The sequence below is a fragment of the Corvus kubaryi genome, unplaced genomic scaffold (assembly GCF_017639235.1).
Source record: "Corvus kubaryi isolate FWS band 111438036 unplaced genomic scaffold, C.kubaryi_AGA036_p1.0 37334, whole genome shotgun sequence".
Lineage (NCBI taxonomy): Eukaryota > Metazoa > Chordata > Aves > Passeriformes > Corvidae > Corvus > Corvus kubaryi.
Window position 1 is genome coordinate 20,397,297 of NW_024581108.1, and position 19,785 is coordinate 20,417,081.

The 19,785-nt window shown below is 43.4% G+C and overlaps 1 protein-coding gene across 5 annotated transcripts in view; it reads left to right on the forward strand.

Moving 5' to 3' along the window:
- Positions 1-17,900, forward strand: part of ZFYVE9 (zinc finger FYVE-type containing 9) — a 56,537-nt gene extending 38,637 nt beyond the window's left edge. For all 5 annotated transcript variants that reach the window (XM_042030694.1, XM_042030693.1, XM_042030695.1 and 2 more), the window contains 9 exons: positions 5,688-5,912; positions 8,243-8,325; positions 9,061-9,165; positions 11,963-12,113; positions 13,224-13,304; positions 14,690-14,852; positions 15,678-15,783; positions 16,703-16,879; positions 17,401-17,900. In XM_042030694.1, coding sequence (XP_041886628.1) covers positions 5,688-5,912; positions 8,243-8,325; positions 9,061-9,165; positions 11,963-12,113; positions 13,224-13,304; positions 14,690-14,852; positions 15,678-15,783; positions 16,703-16,879; positions 17,401-17,562 — 1,253 coding nt within the window. In that variant the 3' untranslated portion in view covers positions 17,563-17,900. The remainder of the gene's footprint in view (positions 1-5,687; positions 5,913-8,242; positions 8,326-9,060; positions 9,166-11,962; positions 12,114-13,223; positions 13,305-14,689; positions 14,853-15,677; positions 15,784-16,702; positions 16,880-17,400) is intronic.
- Positions 17,901-19,785: the final 1,885 nt, after the last annotated feature.

Sequence of the window (19,785 nt, forward strand, 5' to 3'; positions counted from 1 at the left end):
CAGTGTGTTTTCTTTTGTTAGGATCTGCTGTGTGTTGTGTTTCAGACATGAAGGATGAGTAGACAGACACCTTCAGTTACTGGATAATGCCTGCAGGTTTTGTAGACAGAGCACCTTGATAAACTCCCAAAGCACTATGGAATGCTCTCTCCATATCCATCCTTTTTTCCTTTCCAAGGCACACGTTGTTTGAGAGGCAGAAGGATCTGTTAGCATATTTGTACCTCTGGCTGCTTTAAACGTTCTTCAGGCAGAGAGGAGGTGATGCTGTTGGGGTTTCAGTTTGGTGTCTGTAATCCCTTGGAAGTGGTGAGCAGTTTTCCTGCTCTTGTAGGTGGAGCTGTGCTTTCCAAGCTGTTCATTTCAGAGGTACTGCACCTCTCCTGGCAATGAGATGATGGACATTTAGAGCAAACAAGAATTCCCAGCAGAATTTAGAGACTATTTAAAAGCCTGTCTCACCATTTCATTTCTCATTATATAATACACTGTCTTAAATTTATTCTTTATCAGGAACTGAAATAAATTCTGAGGATGTTTTTTATTTATTTCCTTTAGTATACGTTTTCATCAAAACAGTAATAAAATAAAAAGGCACATACGGTACTTTTTATTGGAATGGAAACAAGAATTACTTTTAGCGATGTTGATTTTGCTTTGAAGTGATTTTAGGTTTCTTGGATTTGTTTTCATCTGAAAAACACAGCATCCCCTTTTGTTTGTTTGATTAAAGCCCAATCTATAGCAAATTATTTCTTCATGAGTCACATGAATTTAGGAGTCTGAATTCTATGCTCAAGCCTAGAAGCACAAACTTTAATGTGCTTATGCCTCTTCCCAGATGTTTCTACTTTCCTGAAGGGATAACTTGTTCTGGAGGCTGAGTCCTGCCCTCTGTGCTGGGTGTCATTTACAGGGTGGCTCTGTCAGGGTGGCTGCCAGAGAGATTTTGAAGGAAAAATGTCATTTTTCACTCTAGGCTGTATGCATGCGAGTTATAAAAAAATAAAGTTGTCAGTTAAGGCAAGTATTCGTTGCTGCTCACTTTTTGTCCCTTTATTTTTCCTCTGGTCCCTCTGTCATCAAGCTCCCTGCTGTGTTGCTTTTCTTGTTTTGAAATTGGAAGCTAATGATTTCTGTTGTGGTTGTAGTAGTTGTACTGCTGTAGTAGTAATCCCATGATTATCCCTGTCTGTTGGCTATAAGCCTGGCAGTGAATGGGAAAATGAGAACTTCTGTCTGTATGAATGAGTACTTTGAGGCAGTTGGATGTGTTAATGTAGTGCTGCCAGAGATGCCCATGTGCATCAGCTCTGTGGTGGAAGACAATAAATGCTACTGTTACTTTTGTAGTGGAAATGTAAATCTGGCAACTGCCTGAAATGGCTTTGTGGACACCCAGTTTTTTGGAGATATTCCTTGTGAGGGTGGATCTATCCCAGACACAGTTGGTGTATTTTTTACCCAGCCTGGTTTTAATTAAATATGGTAGTAGTTAACAGTAGATCAGTAAAGAAGCCTATGTAGATGTTCTGAACAGAGAACAGCTTCACTGAGTAATACACCCCTACAGCTGGTCTGTGGAAAGGTGGAGACTAAATCAAACTTCATATGAGGTGTGTGAGTGATGTTTGGTAGACTGCCACAGAGTAGCCTGAGAAAGTTTTGGATGCTGGCAGCTGCTGCTCTCGCTGATAATAAGCAAAGCATTATGGCCCTTGGCAATAGGAATAAGTTCTTTCCAAATTACTCTCTGATGTCTTTCAATAAAGAGATGGTGACCATGGCCAGAACTTTGAATGTGGAGTTCATATGGTTTTTCTCAGTGTTGGCATCTGCTACAGATGTGTTGTGCCAGCAAGGTACATTCATGGTCTTGACTCTTCTGTGGCTCTTTGTGGCTCTTGGAGTGACTGGGTTTGTGTTCCTTTTCCAAAGAAAATGTGCTCATTTGCTCTTGAAGAAAATCCATCTGGCAGGATTTTTCACAGGTAAATATTGCTTTGCATCTCTTGCTGCAGGACTGGGGTGCTGGGGTTTTCGGGATGCCAGCAGTGTTTGGTACATGGCAGTTCTTGGCTGTTATGGACAGCAGAGGAATGAGGGTGGATGGATGCAGCTGACTTCCCCAAGCCACATAAAAATGCTTTCCCTGAGCCAATACCTTTTTTTTGACCTGGCTTTAAGCAAAAGATAGGAAATATACATTAAGAATTTAACCTCACTGCTTTTTGGTAAAAGTACCTTCATGTGGCTTCCCCACATATTGAGAGCAATAAACAAATGCAGGAATCTTTTTTTTTTCTCCCTTTACCTTTCCTGGTATAGACTGTTTTGAGTCCAGAAGGGATTGCCAAACTGCTATACAAAGCACATTGTTCACTGCAGAAAGATATCTGATACAAGTGAAGAATTCAAAACACCATGGATCACGACATCAATGGATAAAAGCATCTTTTTTGTCTAGAGAGCTTTGTAGAGATGCTTAAGATTTAAAGTCAAGGATAACCCAGTATAACTGAGAAGAGAATAAGTACTGACCTCCTGCAGAACTGCTTTAGATGCGTCATGCACACTTAAAGCACTTCCTAAATAATGTCAATTGTGTGATGTCAGGTGCTGGAACTTAATACATGGAAAGGCACCTTTCTGTTCACTCTGAGATTGCCTCATTAGAAAGGAAGCTGTGGTATGTTTTAAATTAAATTACATGCTTTTGCAAAGGATAGTTATTTTTGAAGGTTTTTCTGACGCCTACACTTTCTCTACAAGCCTCTGAAACAGTTCTGTGCTTAAAATGTGTAATGGTGCAGTGGGTTGGGTTTGACGATGTCAGGCTGGTAATAGCAACTTCTCAGTGGGGCCTTGGCTTGGGACCACCTTCAGAGACAGGGCAGGAAAGGCTGACAACCCCTGCTCAGTGCAGAAATGTTTGTGGGACAAGCCCAAAGAGGCTTTTTGACTTGGTTTTGCTGACTGAAAAGGGCACTAAAGAAGTGTGTAGGAAAACACTTGCTTCTTCCCATGCTGTCCACATCCAGGCTCTTACACTGTTATAAATAACGAATTCCAGCACAACTACCTAATCCCAATAATTTGTCCTCTTAAAGTAGTGGCAGCCTCTTGGAGCTTGCACTGTGCGAGCTGCTTGTGTCAGAAGGAGTAATTTATAATGCTGTGGCTTATGGAAGGAAAGGGCTGAACAGCTGAGTTGCAGATTCCACTCTACGGGTTTTTTCCATGTTTCTGTTGGCTGAAAAATTCTTATTAAGGCATCCCAGGCGTGTGAGCCTTGAAGCTCCATCTCCTGAAACGGAAAAAATAAGTAGTCATCCCCTTCTGCTGCAGCACTTGGCACCAGTCTCAAGAGGAAATGTCTGATTGCTTTGTCATTCCAGTGGGCAGTGCCACACGTCTCAGATCCTTACGGGATTGTACAGCTGCACTTTGGCTAGCCTCTTGCACACAGAAAATACACAGAAAAGGGGGCAGAATTCAGTGCAGTTTGGCAATTCATACACGTCATACACTTGAAGGGTAAAAAGGATTATTATGGTCATGTTGTTGGAACTGAGAACCTCACCAAGTAATTTTATTATCAGGCCTGTAGCTCTATTTGGGTAAGAACAGATGGGAAGGGAAAAGGAAGTATAAATGAAGAAGAGGCGATTAGTGAGGGTAGGTGGGAACTGCAAAAGCAAACGAGTGCCAGCAGCTATTTTAGATAAGTGAAAATCTTTCTCATGAACACCAGTGGATACACTGGTTTGCACTCACTAGCAGGACGCCCAAGTTGGTGCATTGTCATAGCATAGTCACTGAGCAGGCAATAGTGTCACAGCACAGCTGACAGACATGCATTTGCACATGGGCAGGAGCAGGGATTCTCGGCAGCTGACATTTGATGTGGCTCTGTTATTCATGGTAGTTTGACCAGTAGCTACTTTTCATCAAGTATGCTTAGCTGAGAAGTTGTAGCCACTCTAAGAGTTCTGGAGTTTGATCTGGGTGATCATGTCAGCTTTGTTTATATCTGTAAAATTACAGGTTGGCTTCGCAAGACAGTGGCAACTTTTGAATGAGCCCCACCCTGCTACGGATTGCCTGTCCTGCCAAAGCTGTCACTTTCTAACAGGGAACTTGAGAATTTACTTTGTGCAGCACTGTGTGGGTACAGGAAAAAAAAAATCCACTAAGGGGCCCTCAAGTTTGAGAAACAAGAGAACCCCTGAGCTTATTTGTTAGTTGGAGTATTAAAGGAGCCTTTTGCTTACAGACCTGCCAGTCACTGTATCTAAAGCTGGAGGACCCAAGGTCATGTGATGGACAATACTCAGTGGTGATTGTGCCAGCGTGGAGGGGTGCAAAGTAGCATGGCCACATCTCAAGGGGGAGGGCTGGAATAGCTGTGTTATTCTCATAACTTGTATTACTGAGGATGTCCAAGTATCACTTCTGCAACTCATATTTTTACTTATTTAAAACCTGGCACTGGTCTGTGTGTGTCTCGTGTGTGTAAATGGAAGAAACTCTCCAGGTAGTGTCCAGTGGATGTGCAGATGGAGACATGCACATCACTACCTTCAGTTCAGATACAAACATTCTGTTATGAGGTGGTGGAGAAAGAGCAGAAACTGCTACTTAGCAGTCTCTGTCTGCAGGTGGGAAAGCCTGGGCTTGCTCCAGAAGCCCAGGAGGTCTGCATGAGTACCTCAATCCCATGCAATTCCTCATGAGTGGTGTGATCAAGCACACCATGCTCTTCGAAACTGTCTTTTTGTTTGAGAGCAAATCAGCACTATTAATATTCACATCTTCCTATGGAGAATTGTGATCAGCTGTTCTGTACATTATTTGCATGCTGTTGTTGTCATTTGATAAAAGGAATCACACCATGGTTCTTTGCTTCGATGTTAAATGCTGTGTTGGATGCTATAATAACCTAATCAACATTCAGATTCATTCAGCCATTTGAGTGTAAACATTTTTGGAAATCAGAAGCATCAAAGAGTAAAAATGTGAATAAAAATTAGTGATGTTTCTCCCCTGTGTCTCTCTCAGTTGCATTTTACATTAAGTGTACTAATGAAATAAACAGTCTTTTGTGTAATTCTTGATATGACCCATATCTTCAATACATATCTGAGCAGGCACCCCAGTGGTTTGCCTAAATGGAAGGACAACCAGTGGACATTAATTGTTTGACCAGGTGCACATCTCTCCTTAAATTGCAGCTGAAGCTAAGAGTTTAGTTCAATCAGCAGCAGTTTCTGCACTGGAAGCGCCTTGAATATCTGCAAGGCACTGAAAACAGGCTTTGTGTGGGTGTTTCTGTAGTGCCAGGAGGAGGCTTCAGGTACCACCTTAGCAGCAATTCTGGCCCGAGCTCTCCTGTGGTATCCTGTAAGGGTGGTGAGGCCCTGGCACAGGTTGCCTGCCCAGAGAAGCTGTGGCTGCCCCATCCCTGGAAGTGTTCAAGGCTGGGTTGAAGCAATTTTGCACAGGAGGTAACCTGAGCCCCTGTGTGCAGCAAATCATTGTTTCAGATGTGGTTAATACACATTAATGCTTCAGGGAGCAAAGTGAATTTAATGCAGTTTTTTTTTCCCTTCTGAAAAAGTCCTGACAGTCTTGATACAGCTCTCAATCTAGTGAAGTAATGAACTGTTTTTTTTTTTTTCCCATAGGTAACATTGTTGGCAACCTGGGACACTCCTTTTTCAGCCAGAGCTTCCTTGGAAGCAAAGAACACGGAGGGTTCTTGTACGTTGCAGCTACGTATCAGTCCCTGCAAGACCTGGTGCTCCCAACCCCACCGTACTTGTTTGGTATCCTCATCCAGAAGTGGGAGACTCCCTGGGCTAAAGTGTTCCCCATCAGGCTGATGCTGAGACTCGGAGCTGAATACAGGCGTGAGTAGCAGGCACTGTTGGAGTAACTTCTGCAGGGGATGGGTGGATTCTGCTTTAGAGAATCCCAGCCATGGATTGTTACCTGTCAGAGCCTCCCAGGCTCAAACAGGCAAGGAAAAGCTGTGTGTCAGAGCCACAGTGCAGCACTGATGTGACCTACAGCCTTCTTACAACTCTGCTGGGTCCAGGGAGGTGTTTGTGGAGAAAAGTCTAGTTCTGAGCAGCTGTTTGTATCCCTTTAGTGACCTGAGAGTTCTGTGCAGAACAAGTTTGATTAGCTGGTGTAGTTAGCACATGGGAGAGCCTTTGAGATGCTAAGCTCTTTCCATGCTGAAATGAAAGAGCATTTGCTTTTAGCTTCATTTTCCAGAGAGTAACAATATGTGTGCAGGGGCAACAAACTTGGACAGTTTGTTGCAAAAATTCAGTTGCAACTAATAATAAATAGGCTGGAGAGAATGTTTAATGTAACAAAAACTTAGCAGTTAGCATGAAATTAGCATAAAGTTAAGATAAAATAACTTTCAAAAGACATTTACCATTGCTGGAGCAAAGGTATTATTGGCAGTTTGTCCACCATGACGGGCCAAAAATTGTATGTCTTACACATCTGCAGTTTTAATTGGCAGATCTCATTAATCTAAATTACTGTGAAAATGGTCTGTTGATAATTTTTTCCAGAATTTTTCAGAACATTTTAACAAAATAAGTTTTATAATATGCTGTACAGAGATTTGTCTCTAACTTTTAAAGTTTTGAGAACATTGGAAGTTTTCCACAAAATATGTATGTTGCTGGAGGAGAAAAATAAAATCCTCATAATTTGCCTTCTGAGGATGAGGGCTGAAGGCTAAACCTGTCCAAAGAAACATTCGTGTTAAAGGTGTGTAGGTTTTTGTGTGTATCTGTGGGCATTTTTTAAGTAGTGCATTTATTCCCATCAGTATTTAGAAAAACAAACAAAAATGCTCATATTTTGGATGTGACATCTGTTTTTGAGCAAAGAAAGAAGTGTTTTGATAGTGACAAACAAAAGTACCTGCTCTGATATATTGAGAAGCCGGGCTTTGCATCATTCCTACAGCTGTGGTTTGGATTTAGACATACTCCCTTGAGCTGTGCCAGTTGTGACTGCAGGGCACTGCCTCAGTTTTTCCCTGGAAGGTGCTGCTTTTGTGTCTTGGGTTTCCTTCCATCCTCTTTGCTGGTGGAACATCAGAATCCAGCCAGTGCTGCTGGCTGTGCAGATCAGATGCAGGAGGCGCTGGGGGTTGCTGGATGTGCAGAAAACATCTGCTGAGCATCCACAGATCAGCCCAACAGCTCAGGCTCAGGGAATTTGGTGCATCTGGGATGTAGCTGAGCTGCTGCTTGAAACCAGGGTGGCAGGCACAGGAAATTCAGCCCTTGTTGGTGCTTCAGGGCACTGTGCACGGGTTGGTTGCCGTGTGGTGCTTTCAGGTATCAAATCAGTGTGCAGAGGCTGGAGCTGATTTCCATCAGGAAATCCTCATGTTGTTCACACGATGCTGAGCACTTTGCAGCTCCTTCTGACCACCCTGGGAGCTGGGAGTGTGGCATTTGGGGAAATCAGGCTGAGTGTTTGCCTGAGGATAGTTTAGGAATCCTCCTTCAAACATGTGTTTGGGAAACCTTGGCATTATGTACCAGTGCATGAGTCATGTTCCAGGCTTCTGCTGCAACATAATGTAATGCAGCCAGATCCATGCCCTGCACTCGGAATTGCATCACAGATGTTTTAGAGGTATGGATAAGTCAGCCAAGGAATGCAGATATTTTACATCACTGGCATACCATAAATGTCCTTTAAATTGTTTTTGACATACCCCTATAGAGTTTGCCACACTCTCATGAAGTAATGAAAACAGGAAATAAAATAATCTGGATTATCACTTGAATGTCATGTGTCAGCCACAGAACTGAAAGACTGATGATGCTGTAGTGGAGAGCAGCAGGATGGTTGTACAAAAATAGAAGCCATTTCCAAGAAGTAGCCTGAAAAAAGCATTTAGAAAGGTCATCTTTGCCATCAGGGCCCAGGTCACTCAGTTCAGTCCTGCAGTGTGGCACCTGTAAGCTTTCCCCATAATTATTCTTGTTTCTAGCATGGTGGGCAAGCAGCCCTGACACACGTCCAAGGTGCATTATAATGTTAAACCCTTCTGCCCTTTTGCTTTTTAAATTCCAGTCATCCCAGTCTCTTCTTTCGCTGCTGCTTGCCACATTAAACTGAGAAAATGGTATTTAGGGCTGGTTTTGCAGAGTCTGAGTACGTAAATTTCCATCTGACCTGTTCTGTTTTATTCTAGTTTACCCATGCCCACTTTTTAGTGTCAGATTCCGTAAGCCTTTGTTTGGAGAGACTGGACACACGATCATGAACCTCCTTGCAGTAAGTCTGTGGTGGAATTTGTACATTCCACTGGTGTGAGTGGATCCATGTGGGGAGATAGGGGTTCCAGGTGCATGTAGTAGCTGGAAGGTTTAGGAGATGCAAGAGGAAGTAGTGGTGAATTTACCTGCTTTTACTGAGAGTAGGTGTTAGCTTTCAACAACACAGTGAATTGTAACAAGGTACCCAAATCAACATCCTAAACCTGGCTGCTGGAGGATGTTTGGATCTTGAAATAAGTGCATTATTTGCTTAGATTGCTTCTTCAGAAGTGCTGGGTCACCACAGTGTGCAGTCACAGCTCTCTGATTACACAGCGCTCTGACTGAAGAGATGTTATTATCTCTTCCTACTTAGCAAATATTTTGAATATAGGAAATTCTCTTTGATGCATAACTTAATCTCACTGCTAGAAAAACTAATAACTCCATCTAGTAATGTAACAGAACACAGAGAGCAAATTTTCTTACATACAGTGATGATATTCAAGGCTGGAGAACATTAGTTTTGATGTAAGAAAATGTGTGAAATGACTAACAGTAACAATGATGTTTTTTCATTTGTGTATTGCAATTACATGGGTTACACACTGTGGTGTCTCTGTCCCTCCCTGCCTTCCAGTCACTGTTAACAATCATTTGAATGGGCTAAGTAGTAGTCACCAGGATAGTTATGAAACCTACAATGTTAATGATGATCATCGTCCCTAACTTAAAATCTTGTTTTAATTACCAGGACTTCAGAAACTACCAGTACACACTGCCTGTGGTCCAAGGTTTAGTGGTTGATATGGAAGTCAGAAAAACCAGCATCAAAATACCTAGCAACAGATATAATGAGGTAGTGTTTATAATACATACATTTGTGTGCAGTTGCTTTCTGATTGGAGTACCTGGGATCTAAAGGAATTTTTATTTTATTCACTGCCACTAGGGAAAAATGCCTCAAAAGCAAATAGTAACTGCATGATGCACACAGCTTTTGGAAGTGAATGAGCCTGGCTGCACAGGAAGAATGCAGTTCCATTTAGTATTAATGAAACTCTTAAGCTCTTTTTCTTTAGGTTTTTGAACTGTTTACATAAAGTGTCATATGTTTGATTTGAGCAAGTTGACAAACTTTACACTCAAGGTAAACTAGGAAGAAAAAATGCACTAGCTTTTCTCATCTATTGTGTGTTCCCACTCAAAGCATTTCATAGTATTTGTTGGATTGCTGATTATTTTATGTAAAAGTTTCCTCAACATTGAAATTTTATACTTAATTTCTGGTGTGAGAAAATCAGTCAGCATCTGTAGGAGTTAGTGCTGCTAACTAGAGAAAGCTGGGGGAGGAGGTATTTGAACAGTAATAAAAGGGAACAGTGGAGAAGGGGATTGATTTTGTGTTCTGTCTGAAGAGAAAGGCGGTACCTTGCTAGTTTGAAACCTGTCAGAGTTGGGGTGACAGCAAACCTCCTGAGCAGAATTGTTTTTGTAAAAGTTCTTGTAAGGCCAGAGCAGAACGCAGCTTTATCTCAAGAGGGAATTTCCCTGCAAGAAGCATTTGAGTAAAATAAGTGAGAAAAAAGAAATTCATTGAAAAAAAAGTGTTCTTTCATGAGGTTTGAAAAAGATGAAATTGATGAAGCCAGAAGATAAAGGGTCTGTTAAAAGGTGCTTTAATTTTTGATGCAGTTGTGCCAGAATGGAAGAGGTCAGTGAGGTTTGAATGAATTCAGTCTGGAATAGCACAGATGATGCAGTTCAGTGTCAGCTGTGCCTGGTGTTTGCAAGGTGTCAGCTGCACTTGTGCCAGACGTGAACTGAGCAGGACTGAGAGGGAATTCCTGTGTCAGGGACGTAGCAAAACCTCTGTATTGTGCTTGGGTTCTCTTCCCAGTGTGATGCAAGGATTCAACTTTTTAAATGGAGAAAGTGGTATTTATTTAATGTATTGCTTGTGATTCATTTGAAAAGTTGAATTAATAGAAATTTTTTGTGAGTTTACTTTGAATTAAGATTCACAGATTCACAGAATAGTCTGAGCTGGAAGGGACCCACAAGGATCAATGAGTCCAACTGTTAAGTGAATGGCCCATACAGGGAGCAAACCCATGACCTTGGTGTTATCAGCACCCTGCTCTAACCACCTGAGCCAGTCTCAAGATGAATTACACCACAAGACCTTTACTTTTTTTCTCCATGCACAGCAGCGTTTAATTAGAAAAGACTGTTACTCAAACTGTGGAGAAAAACTCAAACTCATTTTAAATCTCATGCATGTACTAAATGGGGAGAATTTGGCCTGTGATTAACAAATCACACATTAATATATAGTTTTCTATTACATATTTTTGTCTTCAAAATTATTTAAATTTTCTACAGCTTAGAGGTCTCTAGTTGCCTGTTTAGTCCTTCAGCAAAGGTGACTGATTTCTTAATAATGTGCCTTCTAACCAAGCAGTTGCCACATCCAGTTGTTTCTTGTTGTGCTGAAGTCAACTGCTGGGCTCCACAAAGGTGCCTGTTCTGGAGCTAAAATCCAATTTCTGGAGCACGACATGATCAACTGGATAATGAAAGACACTGTTGTCTGATGCAAAATCTTAATTAAGTTTCCTCCCCAAACATTACACCTGTGCACACTTGTCAATAGTGAGCATCAGTTAATGTTCCTGACACTGTAATTAAGGTTTTACGTCGGCCTGAGAGAGACAAATGTGTTGTGTGTAGCCTGCATGCTTAGCAGCTCCAGGAAGCAGAGGTGGGAGTGTGAGTGCTGTTAGGAGATGTCAAATAATTCCGCATTTTTCTGGGTTTTCACTGCGGGGGGATTTGTGTCATTTAATTTGACTTCTTTTATTTTAAGCAAACATGTCATTTTCGTGTTTGGAACAAATTCCTGAGTTGGGTGACTCCCTCAGTTTTCTTTTGGATCAAAAATCACCGAGTCTGAGCCTCCACAAAGACGAATAGTGAAGAGAAGAAAAGAAACTATATAATCAAGGCATGTAACTCAGTGTATGTTAGATGATAGTCAGCAGAACTGAAGGGCAGATGTGTCACAAACTTTTTTTGATCCTTTCTGGAGGCCTCCTTTGCAGAGAAAGAAAATTCTTTTGGATGTCTGTGATTCGGATCTTTTTAAAAAGTCTTAAATTGGGAACATTGATCCCAGTTTCAGCAGCTCATGCAGATGAAGCACAGAGGCATTAAAGTTTTGGTGTCTGGTTGTGGCAGAACAGGATGAAATGGCCCCAGTCTGAGCACTCATGTGGCTGTGGAGGGGCATTTATGAATTATGTCATAAAAAACTGTAGTTGCCTAAACAGGCCAAGTATTTCCTCCCAGGGTTTTCATAATGGTATTTTCCTGTGTATTTTTAAAACCAGGTAGAGATAACAGCTTTTGCAACTTCTGTAGCTCAGCTATCCCTTATACCATTTATTTTAATTGCACAAAAGATGGCACTTTAAAGCATCCAGGCAGTAAAAGACCTGAACCCTCTTCTCAAAAGCAGTTTATGGTTCTGAGTGCTAAAACCTGACCCGCAATATGAGAACTTGAGAAGCTTCTGATTAAACTGCTCCAAGAACCACCTATTTATGGAAGTGCTTGATGAACTGGGCAGAAATGCTAAACCTTTGTGTTTGCAGATGATGAAAGCCATGAACAAATCCAACGAGCATGTGCTGGCAGGGGGAGCATGTTTCAACGAGAAGGCAGACTCGCATCTGGTGTGTGTGCAGAACGATGATGGCAACTACCAGACACAGGCCATCAGCATCCACAACCAGCCCAGGAAAGGTGAGGGGAGCCCTGGCTCCACTGCTTGGCCCCTGTGCTGCTGCCCCAGCTTTGTGGGGCTTTGTGAATAGGCCACAGCTGGGTTTGGCTGGGTTTCACCCGGTTTTTTTTAGAGAAAATCAGTCTGACCACTGGTGTCCTTGAGTGGGCGGCTTTGTGCTGGAACTGGCTTAGGCAACACCTCTCCATTAGTAATGAGAGCTGGCTTTGGCATTATTGCATGTGCAGGTGAGGTTGTGGTTGCCCGTGCTTGACCTACACTGTGTGAAAGAAAGACTAGATTCAGTAGGATAGAAAGTTAAATAGGAATAACCAACCACAGCAGCATTTTAATAATGCATCTTCAAGAAACTTCTCATGTTCACCTTAATTAGACCATCTAATTTCCAGGGTATATTTTTGTTACAGTAGGCTGAAAGGCTGCAGCAGCTGTGTGCTGAGAATTTAAATGTTGTGGGTTTGGGGACATTGCTGGCAAAGACATTTATACAATCTCCAAATGAGAACAAGACAGAGGCTGATGTGGATGTTTTGCAAGTATCACTGGTCACTCCAGCAAGTGGACTGGCATGGAATGTCACTCAGGACTGATGATCTTGTCTGATTTCTGTTAACTTCACCTATTGGATAAGAAGAGAGATTTCCAGCAGGAATTTCATGATGCTTAGTAGCCATTGAAGATAATTTCACTTTAGGTCAGATGGCTTTGAGCTGTGGCCTTGCCGGTGGGTTGGTGTTACAGTGTGATCCATAAACAGTTCACTCACAATCTGCCAGCTGTGTGGAAGATTTAGAAGTTGTGTACTTGGTTACCCAAAATTAGCAATTCTGAAACTCAGAGGTGTGTAGGACATGGAGAGGTAGAGTGGTAAAATACAAGCATTCATTAACTTAAGACAAAAACTGTTGTCCAGTTTAGAAAATAACTGGGTGATTTGGCTTTGCATATCCAAGCTTATGATGTACAATACAGGCACCATAATTCCAAGCAGCATTTGTCCTGATTGAGGGTAATCACCTCTCTGGCTGATAGAGCTGTGGTACCTGATTCTTGGGTAAGGCATTACTTTTGACAAAAGCCTCACTAAATCTCTCCTGTTGTTGTTGCAGTGACTGGTGCCAGCTTCTTTGTGTTCAGTGGAGCTTTAAAATCCTCTTCAGGCTACCTTGCCAAATCCAGTATAGTAGAAGGTAAGAACTGAACTGCTTGCTGAAAACGCACTTCTCTCTTTGCCCAGCTCAGCTCTGCAGCTAGCAGGGCCCTCTCTGCTCACATGGCTTGGGCCTTGGAGTCATGCTGCTGCTTCAGCTCTATCCTACTTCTTAGCAAAAGCCACCCTGTTCCCTTTAATGAGGAGGAATTTGTGCAGATGCTGCAAAACAGGGTCACAAGAAAGTGAGGGTAAGATACGAAATACTTGGCTTGGGAGCCTGTGATCAATTTACTGGTTTGGGTTGAATGAGGAAATCGTGAGCCTAAGAAATATGGAATGTATCCACCAACCACCAGAGGAAGCCCTGCTAAACTTCCTCTGCTACCAGATAGCTCTGCAGTGTGCAAGGGTATGAATGTGCATTGTTTATGTGCTTGTATGTGGGCAGATGAGAACATGACAAGTTGAGAGCACTGAGCTGGTATCTCTCGGATTTGGTTTGTTGTTGTATCACAGAAATAGCTGCTGATGGTGTACTCTGGGCTGGAAGCTGTTAGTGCCTGCTAGCTGAATGGCACAACTGTGCAGTCAGGTGCCTGCAGCTGTGACAGTGCAGGCAGCAGTGTGTGTAGGAGGGCTCCTGCCCTCGGTGGTGAGGGATGCCAGGTGCCCATATAAGCAGTCAGCTGGCAGAGCCCCGCAGGTGAACAGGAGCTCCTTGTGCTGCACCAGCTCCAGGCCCGCAGCTCTGAGCGTGCAGCCATGGGTGGGGTCCCCAGGCTGACAGGCAGCCCACTGCTACCAGAGCATGCAGGTCATTGTGCCATTTCCTGTGCCTGAACTGGTGGTTAGGGTAAGACAGAGGCACAGGAGGACTCAGTCATGGGGAAGTGTTTCGGTCCTGTTATTTTTGCCACAACTGAGCTTGACTCAAAGTGGTGCTGAGTTAACGTCTGGACTGGATAACTTGGAGGCCTTTTCTGCCTTAATTCTGTGAATCCAAATTCTGTATCTTTTGCCACTACTTCTGCACTGACTTCTCAAATACTGTCACTGCTGGAGTGCTGCTTCCAGAGCCAACAGAGGAGATGGCTGAATGAAGCAGGGTCATGCAGGGTTTCTGAGGGTGGCCTGGGGCAGGTGACAAGTTGTGAGGCAAACTCATGGCGACTTTGCCACAGCTGACTTCACCTGGGAGCTGCCTTTCCTCTTACTGTTGCGTTTTCTCTCATCAGCATTCAGCAGGTCTGCCTTTTAGCAATATGAGTGTTCAGAAATGGTCTGACAGAACACTGCTTACCATGATGCTTAAAATGAGCATTTAACTTCTGTTGCAAACAGAGGAAGGATGTTTATTGTTTTCTCTATAGGCTCTGTTTGGTGTGGCTTATCTTGGCTTAAGAGGATTTCTTGGTTCCCTAGATGGAGTGATGGTCCAGATAACTGCTGAGAACATGGACTCTTTGAGACAGGCCTTGAGAGAGATGAAAGACTTCACCATCACCTGTGGCAAAGTAGATGCTGAAGACCCTCAGGAACACGTTCATATTCAGTGGGTAGAAGATGATAAAAACTTTAATAAGGGGTAAGTAAAGGAGCAGTCATTTGATGTTGGTGCCTGTTAAAATTTTTAATTGATCTTGTAAGGTGTGTGAGTCTTCAAGTCAATAGGAATTAAAATTCTGTGCCTCTATTTTGAGTGGTAAGATGCAATTAATTGTAATGAAAATGGAATTGAGATACCAGAGCTTTGGCATCAATTTAGAAAACTGGCAATGCTATGGATTGTTTTTGCATTGCCAATATCCAGTTATTGGAAACCACTAATCTGTCTCCAACTGTTCAGTGTGCTGAACCCTGCACACTGTGGTCACTTTAAGCACCAACAGAGCAGTTTGCATTAAGTAGAGCTAGAAACAAAATTGCTGAACGTCAACAGTACCTTTAGACACTTGATAGTTAAGCCAAAAGAAAGGTGGACTTGGCAGCTTAAGTATTTATGGCAGTGAAGTGCTGTTGTGATGGATTCCATATTTCAGGACTCAGCACGTAGAAAGAAGGATATTTCTGTAGTTTCAGGCTCTCCAGATCAATCTCAGGTTCTGCAATCAAGCCCTGGGCTGTGTAAGTTGTGTTTCAGGTATTGCTGGCCTACACTGAGTTTACAAATGAGCAAAAATCCAACCTGTATGAAACACCTTGTTACTCTATCAGAACCTTACAGGATCTCAGCTCTGCTGCAAAGCTTTGTTGAAAACCTTCAGCAAGGTCCTTCCTGCCCCTGCTTTGTGCATGTGACCCCTTTCAGGAACTGGTCTCTGATTCCAAGGTCATTCTCTTCTGCAGAGGGCTCTGTCCAGCTCAGTTCTTGTGCTGAGTCAGAGCTCACCCTTCTCTCTCCCTTTTGCAGCGTTGTGAGCCCTATTGATGGCAAATCCATGGAATCTATAACCAGCGTGAAGATATTCCATGGCTCTGAGTACAAGGCCAACGGGAAGGTCATCCGGTGGACAGAGGTGGGTTTGTGAGCCTGGCACTGGGGCTGGGACTGCAGCCAGGGCTGCACTCAGCACAGGAAAGCAGCAAATACTTCACCACGAGCCTGTGGTGACTTCCTTACGGGCTGCTGGGCGGCATCCTGCAGGATAAAACATCCTGCACTGCTGCAATCGCAGCCCGCGCTGCAGCAGCCACTGCTGCTCGCTCCAGGGTGTGCAGCATGGGGGGACCGCAGCAATGCTTGCTGTGTTACACACAGGAACAGTTGGTTTCATCTGCCTTTGGGTTAAAAGCTGCCTTTCCACATGGAGACAAATCTTAATATAAATTGTTTTCTAGAAATGTTATTTTGAGCCACTTTCTCTAAAATGTTGCATGTTAAAGTGCTGTGGCATAAATCACTCAGAAATTGCTTGCATGACTGATGTTGCCTGTGACTCTGCCAGCACACAAATGCTGATGTCAAAATATTTCTTTAAGTGTTTCACTTTGCCTGCTGAGGAGGAACCAAGTTCCTTACTCTGCAGCTTGGCACCCGTGTGCCCTTTTTTCCCAGGTCAGCTGGGCTCAATAGAGACAAGCTCAGTGACAACTGTAGCAGAGATCTTTACGCTTCTATTAAAAATGTAATTTTTCTGAACTTAACATCTGTTTAAAATCAGGTTTTTATTAAACACATATGCAATACATAGTGAATTTCCATAGCAAGTCTTTTGACCAGATCCAAGAGGTTTCAGAGGACTATTTAAATTTAAATCTTTCTTCTGATGTTTTATTTTTTCCTCCCTAAAGTGACTTGTCTTCAGGGGCTTTTGCTGGGCTTTCCTGAAGAGTTAGTTCTTAAGTCTTCATTTGTAAAAGTTTAAATGACATCTCAGTAACCTGAATTTTCTAGAAAAGCCAAGTGTTATGTCTCGTGTTGACTCTTCCCTTCAGGTGTTTTTTCTGGAAAATGATGAGCAACACAATGGTCTGAGTGACCCAGCTGATCACAGCAGACTGACTGAAAATGTGGCAAAGGCTTTCTGTCTGGCTCTGTGTCCTCATCTGAAACTGCTGAAAGAAGATGGAATGACTAAGCTGGGTCTGCGTGTTACACTGGACTCAGATCAAGTAAGTCTTCAAGAGTTTGGGTTTAACTGGAGGGGGTTGTTCTCTTATTCATTCCCCAAAATGGGAATACAGCACTTTAACCAGGAGAATGCTGAAGAAGTATGAGTATCAGATGCTAATCAGGTGGTGCTGGCTGTTGTTTGGTGTTTTGGGACATCTGTTAGAGCCAATGCCCAGCCTGAATTAGCACAGGCTTGACCCCCATATGGCACAAGCAGCACCTGCTCCATGCTCAGAGAAGACTCTAAATTGGCCTTTTTGCCAGCAATTAATGCTGTGTGAGGGTCCTGCTCATCCCAAGGAGCTGCTTTGACAAACCAGAAGAAAAAAGAGGCTCCTTTTGCCCAGGCAGCCACTGGGAACACAAGGACAAAGACAAGCGGAAAAGCTGCTTTAGTGCCTGCTTGATCCAGTTTAAGTGCCCGACTTCCCTGAGAGAGGCCACAGCTCCTTCCCCCTTCCTGTTCCCTGACTCACAGCCTCATGTCCTGTTCTTAAAACCCATTCTTTGTATTTTTTAGGTTGGTTATCAAGCTGGGAGCAATGGACAGCCACTGCCCTCTCAATACATGAATGACCTGGACAGTGCCTTAGTGCCAGTGATTCATGGAGGGGCCTGTCAGTTGAGTGAGGGGCCAGTCATAATGGAGCTCATCTTTTATATTCTGGAAAACATCTCATAAGAGGACTTCATTTTCTGTTCAGACCTGTTCCAGCAGCAGTTGTATCTGAATCATTTGCACTTTAAAACTGGAAAATTAAGCTTTTGTTAACACTACTGGGGAAGGGGGGGAGGGGGGGGCGAGACAGTTGTTCCATAATTCTAAATCTTCTATGCATTGTCAACAACCAGAGGATCAGGGCAGCTTCTATACTACAACATGGCTATGCTATCCTTGCAGCTAATCCACTTCTGTTACTGTTTAGAAAAATGCTCATGTTTAAAGACTTACAGTCGTGTACTCTCGATGCTCAAAGGGTGCAAAGATCACTGGGGCGTAAATAAAAAGTGAAATTCCAACCTTGTACTGTCTGTAGATGGACATGGGAGAAACAACAATCAAGACCTCCATTCTGACCTCATCCTAATGCCATTTGTGGTTACTCTGTAGACATTAAAAAGTAACGTTTACATTATTTTGACCAGATTATTGGTTGAAATACATTTGGAGAAGCCCTTGAGAGATAGGGAAAGATTCCCTAGCCATAACTCTGTTTGTCTGTGCGTCCAGAGGAGCAGGACAGGCATCTCTGACAGTTACTGAACTGCAGTTGTGTGTGTAATAGGCTAGTTTACTTTTCTCCTCCATTTACCACAAAAGTCCATCACTTGGGCAGGTTTCTGTGATCTCCTACAACTCTGCTATTCTGTACTTTGTTTACAAATCTGTCTGAAGCAGAGGAAAGATCAGCCCTAAAGTGCAGTTACATCTTGTTCCTTGTCCCCAGTAGGTCCTGCTTTTTAGAGGCAAGTCCCACCCAGGGCAGCTCTGTCCCCTCTCTGCTGTTTGCTGTAGTGTAATGCCAGTGTCACGTAACCCAAGCGAGCTTGCACTTCATATTGCAGCCCCATGTCCAAGCTTACCTGTGATACCAGTATAGAGTGGCTGTTCCTGCATGTTCTGCTGAAAAAGGCTTTGTGGTCAGTTCTGAACACGTGCACTCAGCCCAGTGCTCTTGATCTCACCTGAGAGGGCTTTGGTAAGGAAAGCAGCTGCTCGTGTCTGCCAGGGCATTAAGAAGGTGGAATTGAGCATCAGCCAGAGGAAATGTGGTTCCATGTTCTTATTGTCTCCATGGAAAGCTGCTAACCAGTGGCAAGAGCTGTAAGCAGGAGAAGGGGTTTGGTTTGTTTAGCCATAGCAATGGAAAGCAGCTCTTTTGAGTCCCTCCCAGGATGAGGGGTGAATGTTTCTCCTCCTGTCTAGAATTAATTAACTTGGGAAGAGAGGTGCTAATTTATGGTGACCATTTGTTGTCTCAGACATTCCCTGCTGCTGTCCATTCTGGAGGATGCAGCGGGGCCTGGCTGGGCTGTGCTCTGAGAGAGTAACACCAGTGGCCTTGCAAAGAGAAAGGGAAGTGCCAGGCCACTGTGAGACTGAGGCTCTGGTTTTTAACAAATCAACACCATTGGCTGGGCAGGGGAAAGGTAACTCCACAGAGTGATACATTTTATAGAAAGGCAGCCCAATGTCTGCACAGAGTGCACCTGGGAATAAATGGCTGCTGCTTTTCAAAAAACAAATGTTCCAATGTTCCAAGCACCACCCAGCCCTTGGAGAAGACAGGCCAGGGAACTGGGGCCAACTCCACAAACAAAAGCTGGCCAGCAGGAGGGAGCACACTACCACTTAAAAGGGTATTAGATCCAAGTGAAGCCTTACTCTGGCATTTGGGAGAAGGTGGGTGACTTAATGCAGCTCATTTAGTGGTTCCTGCTGGCCAAAGCAGGAGCTGTGACCCACCCTCTGCTCCTGCCGAGGTGCCTGTGCAGCCCAGCTGGACTAAGGCCACTTGATTCCCCTCTGCACACTGGTTCTGCACACTCTGGGACACAGCTCGGCACGACACGGTGTAGGCATCATTCCACAGCTGGAAGAGATTCCAGAAACTCGGTAATAATCTTCCTCCTAGAGCCTGCACTCCAGCTTTGCCACAGCAGCGGCTTTCCAGTTACTTTGGTTGCATTGTTACGCTTAATAATGCAGTAAAAGAGGTGAAAAATGTTTATCTTCTCTTCCTTTGCCCCAAAAGTCTTTTAGGTTTGGATTCTGTTTGTGCAAAACACTATCAACTGGTGACTGACATGTTTGCTTCAACCATAGCCTTTGAAATGACCTTAATTACCATGTTGTTAAGAAATGAGTACTTGTTTAGAAAAAAATTGTACTTTTAAAATTCAG